General features: G+C 36.9%; 1 protein-coding gene across 2 annotated transcripts in view; it reads left to right on the forward strand.

Moving 5' to 3' along the window:
* rapgef4b (Rap guanine nucleotide exchange factor 4b) overlaps positions 1-7,989 on the forward strand; it is a 51,917-nt gene extending 43,928 nt beyond the window's left edge. For both annotated transcript variants that reach the window (XM_073851177.1, XM_073851178.1), the window contains 8 exons: positions 508-633; positions 718-896; positions 1,605-1,695; positions 2,787-2,837; positions 2,949-3,036; positions 3,142-3,206; positions 3,768-3,822; positions 7,572-7,989. In XM_073851177.1, the coding sequence (XP_073707278.1) occupies positions 508-633; positions 718-896; positions 1,605-1,695; positions 2,787-2,837; positions 2,949-3,036; positions 3,142-3,206; positions 3,768-3,822; positions 7,572-7,699 (783 nt within the window). In that variant the 3' untranslated portion in view covers positions 7,700-7,989. The remainder of the gene's footprint in view (positions 1-507; positions 634-717; positions 897-1,604; positions 1,696-2,786; positions 2,838-2,948; positions 3,037-3,141; positions 3,207-3,767; positions 3,823-7,571) is intronic.
* The last annotated feature ends 788 nt before the right edge of the window (positions 7,990-8,777 follow it).

Here is an 8,777-nt window from a genome sequence, read left to right on the forward strand (position 1 = left end):
GAATTGCATGATAAAAACTCGCAATTCTGACTTTTTTCCTCAGAATTGTAAGACATAAACATGCAATTGCGAGTTATAAAGTCAGAATTGCAATTCTGAGAAATAAAGTCGCAATTCTGAGCACAATTGTTTTTAGAAGTTTATATCTCGCAATTGTGACTTTTATAACACAAGACTGCGAGTTATTGAGTCGGAATTGTGAAATAAACTCCCAATTTTGAGAACATCAGTTTTTTTTTCCTCAAAATTGGAATTTATGTCTTGCAATTGTGAGTTTATATCATGCAATTCTGAGAAAAAAAGTCTGAATTGTAAGATAAAGAGTCACAATAACCTTTTTTATTTTATTTTTTTGTTGTTGCTCAGTGGCAGAAATGGGCTTCCATATAAGCATAAGAGACTTCTTTCAAAAACATCTTAATTATTCAAAAGTTTAAATTTTTTGTTAATAAGTGTGGGGTTTGTATTTGTCTGTATTTAGTAATGACTGTTTATATGTGTATGTAGAATCCTCTTCCAGAGCAGGAAGGTCCCTCCACGGGCTCTATGTCCAGTTTTGAGCTGATGAGCTCTAAAGATCTGGCCTTCCAGATGACCCAATACGATTGGGAGCTTTTCAGCTGTGTACATGAGGTAAATATGCACATACAGTTGTAAACACACAAATGACATTTTTGATCTACAAAATGTGCAATTTAACTGTGTGTTTGTGTGCAGTATGAGTTGGTGTATCATACGTTCGGACGACAGGCGTACAGACGCTCTACAGCAAATCTGGAGCTGTTTTTGAAGCGCTTTAATCAGGTACAGCTGTGGGTGGTCACAGAAGTCTGTCTGTGCGGGACGCTCAGCAAACGGGTACAGCTACTCAAGAAGTTTATCAAGATTGCCGCCCAGTAAGTTCTCCAGAACACATGCCCTATTTAAAAAAAACAGCATATGCTGGTTTGAGCTGGTTTAAGCTGGTCCTTAGTTGGTCATGAGCTGGTTTAAACCAAAACATACCTAAACCAGTATATGCTGTTTTATTTCAGCAGGGTATATAAATTCACCAGAGAATATGATGAAAATGAATTTGCATTGGAATTGATGTACTGCATGTTATATTGACTATATATGATTTGAGAAGTGTTTTATATGTGACCCTGGACCACAAAACCAGTCTTAAGTCGCTGGGGTATATTTGTAGCAATAGCCAAAAATACATTGCATGGGTCAAAATTATTGATTTTTCTTTTATGCCAAAAATCATTAGGAAATTAAGTAAAGATCATGTTCCATGAAGATTTTTTGTAAAATTGTTACTGTAAATCTATCAAAATGTAATTTTTGATTATTAATATGCATTGTTAAGAACCTAATTTGGACAACTTTAAAGGTGATTTTCTCAGTATTTAGATTTTTTTGCACCCTCAGATTCCAGATTTTCAAATAGATGTATCTCAGCCAAATATTGTCCTATCCTAACAAACCATACATCAATAGAAAGCTTATTTATTGAGCTTTTATATGATGTATACATCTCAGTTTTGTAAAATTTAACCTTATGACTGGTTTTGTGGTCCAGGGTCACATATATGTGTGTTGTGCATTTATTTCCTCAGCTGTAGAGAGTTTAAGAATCTGAACTCTTTCTTCGCCATTATTATGGGCATGTGCAACCCAGCCGTCAGCAGACTCAGCCAGACATGGGAGGTCAGTGCTGTATCACAACTGAAATATATTAAGTCTATTTTAAAACATGCCATATTCTTAAAAATGTGGTCTTTGTATTCATACTGGTTTCATATTTGAAAACAAACTAAATCTTTAGCTTAAAAAAAATGACATAAAAAAAATCAAATAAGCAGATTTTTAGAAGACTTGACAAATTCACATCTTTAAAAATAATCAAATATTATCAAAACCAGTGTTGTCATTTCGTTGACGCCACTTTTTTTCATGACGATAACGAGGTAAAAATGGCTCGTTGATGACGAGACGTGTGTGAGTTTTCGTTGACGAGATGAGAATAGACGAAAATGTTAGTGGGTGGTCCGTCAGACGTTTAAAATGCATGACATTTCTGCTTATTGTGCATGCCAATTACAACCTAAAAAGTATCTGCCGCTATGGCAAGCCGTATTAGCATTAAATACTCTTTGCCATACTAGTATGGCAAGCCGTTTTAGCATTCTATCCATGTTTGGTTACGCCCACCACCTGGTGTGCAGCGCACAACATGCTCAACACGTCACATTGTTGGCACTCAGACAGACAGACGATTAACCATGATGGGTGGTCGCAAACAGCGAGAGGACCTATGGGTGTATTTCAAATATGTCTTTTATGTCTAAAACCATTCCTTCATTTTTGTAATTATTGGTGAAAATAGTCGATCCGGAAGCTCACATTGTAACTATAGATCTGCTATTTTCACAACTTATAAGTGACACTACCCAACAGCAAAATACTTACTGACCTACAATAATTTGTTAAAAGACTACTTTTTCCCCTTTTTTTTGACTAAAACTAGACTAAAACCTTTTTGACTTTTCGTCGACTAAAATTGGACTAAAACTAATAAGCATTTTAGTCCAAAAGACTAAGACTAAGACTAAATCTAAGATGGTTGTCAAAAACAACACTGATCAAAACAACTTCAAATTTATTGGTATAACATGTAAACTGTGTAAGAGGTTTATTCAAGTCATTGCAATTTTTATTAATTTTGAATAGTTTAAATTAGTTTGAATTTGATTGTATCAATAATATGGGCACATGTATATTTTTTTTCTTTTTTTCAGAAACTGCCTAGTAAATTCAAGAAGTTCTATGCAGAGTTTGAGAGTTTACTAGTGAGTCTATTTCAGTTTTTTGAATTTGAATTCTTTCTTTCTAAAAAAAAAATATTATTTTGTGATTGAGATGCATTGCTCATTAAAGTATGATTTATGTGTCGCTCTCAGGATCCATCCAGGAATCACCGCGCATACCGCCTCACTGTGGCTAAGATGGAGCCGCCAATCATTCCCTTTATGCCCCTCCTCATTAAAGGTGTGGGCGGGGCCTAGCTACAATATTCTTTAATAATAACTACTGCTTGTTACAAATACTGTTTCAGTTCTGTTCTACAGCATAAAATATTCCTTGTCTTTTCAGACATGACATTCACTCACGAGGGGAATAAGACTTTTATTGATGGACTTGTGAACTTTGAGAAGATGGTGAGTCTGTTACTGTTATCTCTGCAGTGTTGTAGTGGTATATACTTTGAATTTGTTTTAGTTTTATGTTTTCAGTTTTCATTTGCTTTTGTCATCATTTTTTTTAATACAGTTGAGGTCAAAAGTTTACATCCCCCTTTCAGAATCTGCAAAATGTTAATTATTTTACAAAAATAAGAGGGATTGTACAAAATGCATGTTATTGTTAATTTAGCACTGACCTGAATAAGATATTTCACATAAAAGATGTTCACATATAGTCTACAAGAGAAAAAATAATGAACATTTTGCAGATTCTGAAAGGGGATGTAAACTTTTGACCTCAGCTGTATTTCTATTTGTCTTTATTTTTATTTCAGTTTTAGTATCCATAGTAATTTTAGTAATTTTCTTTTAAGTAGTCGACATGGCAACATTTGTCATTTTCATTTAAGTTTTGAAGTTTTTTGTGTAATGTTTTGTTTCAGTTACCATAATCATTTTTTAATAGTTTTGAATCCGTGACTTATCTGTACAGCTAGAGCATATGTGTTTATAAATTTAGTTTGTTTGTTTTTGCAGCGACTGATTGCTAACACAGTCCGGGCAGTGAGGCACTGCAGGAGCCAGCCATTTAGTGAGTCATCTACACACTAATGCTCTTTTTGCAGTCCTAATTCATTTCTTATGGTCTGCCTGTATGTGCTGCCTAGTTAAAAAGCTACATCCCAGAGATCAGTCATTCACATCATATTCATCACAATCTGAGCTTAGGTAATTGGGATAACATAAATGGCTGTGTCTAGCGGTAAAATAGCTTGTATCGCCATTAAATCACAAGAATTGTTATGTCTATATGTATATATAAAAATATTGTAAATAAAATCCATAAAATTTCTGGTAAAACCTGGCAGTTGTGGTTGCCAGAAATTAAAAATACTGTATACTGTTTCCATTATTATGGGCAAAAATGGCAAACTGGTACCTGTATATTTTACAACTTAGAACTATATTTCATCGATAAAAATTTGAATTCACTGTTTTTTTTAATAATCAATCTTCTAAAATAGTAAAAAGAAAAAAACAGCACCTGTAATCACACAAGGTTAATTAGTAAAAGGTTACGTCAACCACATTTCATTGTGGTTCTGCAGTTACTAATAAAATTCTTGTTTGTTTTAAAGGCTTAGTTCACCTAAAAATGAAAATTAGCCCATTATTTACTCACCCTCAAGGCATCCAAATGTATATGACTTCCTTCTTTCAGACGAATGCAGTCAGAGTTATATTAAAAATTGTTCTGGCTCCTTTAAGCGTTATAATGCAATGGTCAGGTGTTTCTCTTAATCAGTCCAAAACAAGTCCAATAAAGTGCATCCATCCATAATAAAAAGTGCCTCCTGTAGCGAATCTATGTGTTTTTTAGAGGTTGACCGATGTATCGGTTTTGCCAATTAATTGGCACTGATGGTTGATTGCATAACTATCGGTTATTGGCAAAAATCCATGCCGATAGTTTTTCCAGGTTGGGTCCATTGCTAGAGAAGCTGAGAAGGTCCTCATTATACAGCAAAGTCCCTATAGTCTTTGTTATACACATAGATGGTTATACAACACAAGAGCGGCATCTAGTGGCGAAAATCTCTGACAACATGTGCAGTTTGTTTAGACACGTGACACTGTGCGCTGCACAGAGCCGGACACTACAGAGGCGGATTTAAAACAAATCAGAGGCGGTTTGTACACAGTACAGTCATGGCCAAAAGTTTTGAGAATGACACAAATATTAGTTTTCACAAAGTTTGCTGTTAAACTGCTTTTAGATCTTTGTTTCAGTTGTTTCTGTGATGTACTGAAATATAATTACAAGCACTTCATACGTTTCAAAGGCTTTTATCGACAATTACATGACATTTATGCAAAGAGTCAGTATTTGCAGTGTTGGCCCTTCTTTTTCAGGACCTCTGCAATTCGACTGGGCATGCTCTCAATCAACTTCTGGGCCAAATCCTGACTGATAGCAACCCATTCTTTCATAATCACTTCTTGGAGTTTGTCAGAATTAGTGGGTTTTTGTTTGTCCACCCGCCTCTTGAGGATTGACCACAAGTTCTCAATGGGATTAAGATCTGGGGAGTTTCCAGGCCATGGACCCAAAATTTCAACGTTTTGGTCCCCGAGCCACTTAGTTATCACTTTTGCCTTATGGCACGGTGCTCCATCGTGCTGGAAAATGCATTGTTCTTCACCAAACTGTTGTTGGATTGTTGGAAGAAGTTGCTGTTGGAGGATGTTTTGGTACCATTCTTTATTCATGGTTATGTTTTTGGGCAAAATTGTGAGTGAGCCCACTCCCTTGGATGAGAAGCAACCCCACACATGAATGGTCTCAGGATGCTTTACTGTTGGCATGACACAGGACTGATGGTAGCGCTCACCTTTTCTTCTCCGGACAAGCCTTTTTCCAGATGCCCCAAACAATCAGAAAGAGGCTTCATCGGAGAATATGACTTTGCCCCAGTCCTCAGCAGTCCATTCGCCATACTTTTTGCAGAAGATCAATCTGTCCCTGATGTTTTTTTTGGAGAGAAGTGGCTTCTTTGCTGCCCTTCTTGACACCAGGCCATCTTCCAAAAGTCTTGGCCTCACTGTGCGTGCAGATGCGCTCACACCTGCCTGCTGCCATTCCTGAGCAAGCTCTGCACTGGTGGCACTCCGATCCCGCAGCTGAATCCTCTTTAGGAGACGATCCTGGCGCTTGCTGGACTTTCTTGGACGCCCTGAAGCCTTTTTACACAATGCAGTGGAAAGTTATTTTCGGGATTAAGTTAATTTTCATGGCAAAGTAGGACTATGCAATTCATCTGATCACTCTTCATAACATTCTGGAGTATATGCAAATTGCTATTATAAAAACTTAAGCAGCAACTTTTCCAATTTCCAATATTTATGTAATTCTCAAAACTTTTGGCCACGACTGTATACTGTAGTGCGTGTTTTCATATAATTACTAAGTGATTCATTTGTTGAGTAGATGCTGCATTAGTGGAAAAAGGTCAGCAGTATACTTTTGCCCATTTGGTGATCAAATAAACTCTTGTAGATCGCCGCTTGAATTGAACATGACGCGTCCGGTGCGTGTGATAACAGTTAGCTGCAAGTTCTTCTAGAAGCGGTGCTGGACTTTTGCCCGGTGTGTGACTAACATATTTCAATTAGACAATCACAAATTTTAGAACAGAAGTGGTTAAATTCTGAGACTGCACAATATCTGTATATGTATGTGATTTCAGTACCGTAGCCTTTGTGTAGATATTTAAAGATGGCCATCTTTAGCTTGACTGTTGATGTAACACTTTACAATATGAGTCCATTTGTAATATTAACATTGAAAAAAAGCTGTAGAATAAAAGTATTGTTCCTTGTTAGAGTGTTAATTTCTTTAAAAAAAATTAGTTGCTTTTGTTAACAATAATGAACTATGAACTACTTTAATGATCAATATATAATTAATATTCATATTTTTATTCATTTACAAAATATGGGTTAGTAGGCTACTTTTTATTTAAATAGTACAGCACTTTATTTATCATTCAGTATTTTAAAAACAATCGGTCAATTAATCGGTATCGGCTAGTGTGGTCCGACCTAGCTATTAGTATCGGTAAAATTCAATAACGGTTGACCTCTAGTGTTTTTGTAAGAAAAATATCCATATTTAAAACGTAATAATCACTTTAATCTAGCTTGCGCTCATCGCTGTACATGAAAGCAGCTCCGAGTCTCGTGAAAACCAAAGTTTGTTTACAGGGGCAAAGGAAGCAAAGTTTCCTGACTTTAGCAAAAGAAAACCACTCTCGTCTTGGCTTTTATCAAAGTCCTCTGACATTTTCTTTACAAATCCTTGTTTTTTTACTTTTAGTATGTGACCGTTTTGTTTTGATCTCTCCACTGTGCGTCCATGTTCATTACTTCTGAGCAGTGCAACGCCGTTCTCACACGTTATCCGCCCCAGAGCTACTTCCGTCTACAACTGTTAGCATAAGCTAGTTTAAAGTGATTATTACGTTTTAAATATGGACACTTTTCTTACAAAAACACATCGATTCACTACAGGAGGTCTTTATATACCCCCCAGAGCTGTGTGAGGCAGTTTTTATTATAGATACATGCACTTTATTGGACTTGTTTTGGACTGATGAAGAAAAGCACCCACACATTGCATTAAAAAGCTTGGAAGACCCATACCAACTTTTAATATAACTCCGATTGCATTTATCTGAAGGAAGTCATATACACCTAGGATGCCTTGAGGGTGAGTAAATAATGGGCTAATTTTCATTTTTGGGTAAACTAACCCTTTAACACTATTCCCACCCCCATCAGATGCTGAGGTGTCTCCGGCTAGCAAGAACCCACAGGAAGTGAGGAATTACGTGCGTCAATTGAATGTGATTGACAACCAGAGAACCTTATCCCAGCTGTCCTTCAGACTGGAGCCGAGGCGGGGCTAAAGACCAATGCTCAGACTTTTTCTCTTGCTTTTCCCTCTCTCTCTCTCTCTCTTTGAAATACAACCACTGTACTCCAGTTTACAACAGTACAACTCAACTTTACATCTATCAGCTGCTAGAGCAGTTGAATGCCGACTGTATGTGCTATCACTGCCAACTGAACTACATGTACAAGATGCATTGTTCGTGAGCGTGTCTGCGAGTTGCATGTTAATGACTTCGGTCATAAGAGCTACCTGGGTTGACAGTGTGTGTGTGTGTGTGTGTGTGTGTGTGTGTTTGTGTGTGTGTGTGTGTGTGTGTGTGTGTGTGTGTGTGTGTGTGAAAGCAAGAATGCATTTGGTAAAGGTGTTCATCCTTAGATTCAGTCATGTGAGGCCCAAGTTCATTCCTATGATACAGTAGTGTAAACCTGCTGCCTGTGCTCAAGCCTGTATTTCTACGATCCTACGAAACCTTCAGAACAATCCTAGTACAAGCTACATATCATGCATACAAATAACAGTGACACTATTATCATTTGCCGGCCCCAGAAAATGAGTTATCGGTACTCCGTAAAACCTTCCAGGCCTCATTGTCTTGTGGTATGTTGTTTTAAGTCATAGAATTGTCAGTATTCTGGCTCAAGGACTATTTTTTACCACTGGTTAAATTGTGTGCTAGTTACTTACCTCTCGCCATAGCCTGTAGCATTATTGATGTCATTTTGTACATTGAGTTATATTTGTATATTTTTGGGTTGGACCCGTTTTTGCTAAGTTATCATAATCGGTCTGAGAAGGCCTTTGTTTGTTCTCATCCTGCCTTTTGGAAAGTGAGACGCTGTGTGTGTGTAGGGCACTTATTTTCTTTTAGGAAAATGTCTACGCCTACCTTGTAAATAGTATAAGCTAAATAAATGTATCATTGAACGCTTGGTGTTGGTGTGATTGGACCTTTCACTCCAGACAAGTGTTTTCCTCTTGCTCCTCTGTTTTATTACCTTTATGTCTTCTCTCTCTGTTCTGTTTTGCTCTTATTTGTTCTTTGGGACAATAAAAGGTTAGTTCACCTAAAATGAAAATCCTGTCGTCATTTA

The sequence above is a fragment of the Garra rufa genome, chromosome 12, assembly GCF_049309525.1.
Source record: "Garra rufa chromosome 12, GarRuf1.0, whole genome shotgun sequence".
Taxonomy (NCBI): Eukaryota; Metazoa; Chordata; class Actinopteri; order Cypriniformes; family Cyprinidae; genus Garra; species Garra rufa.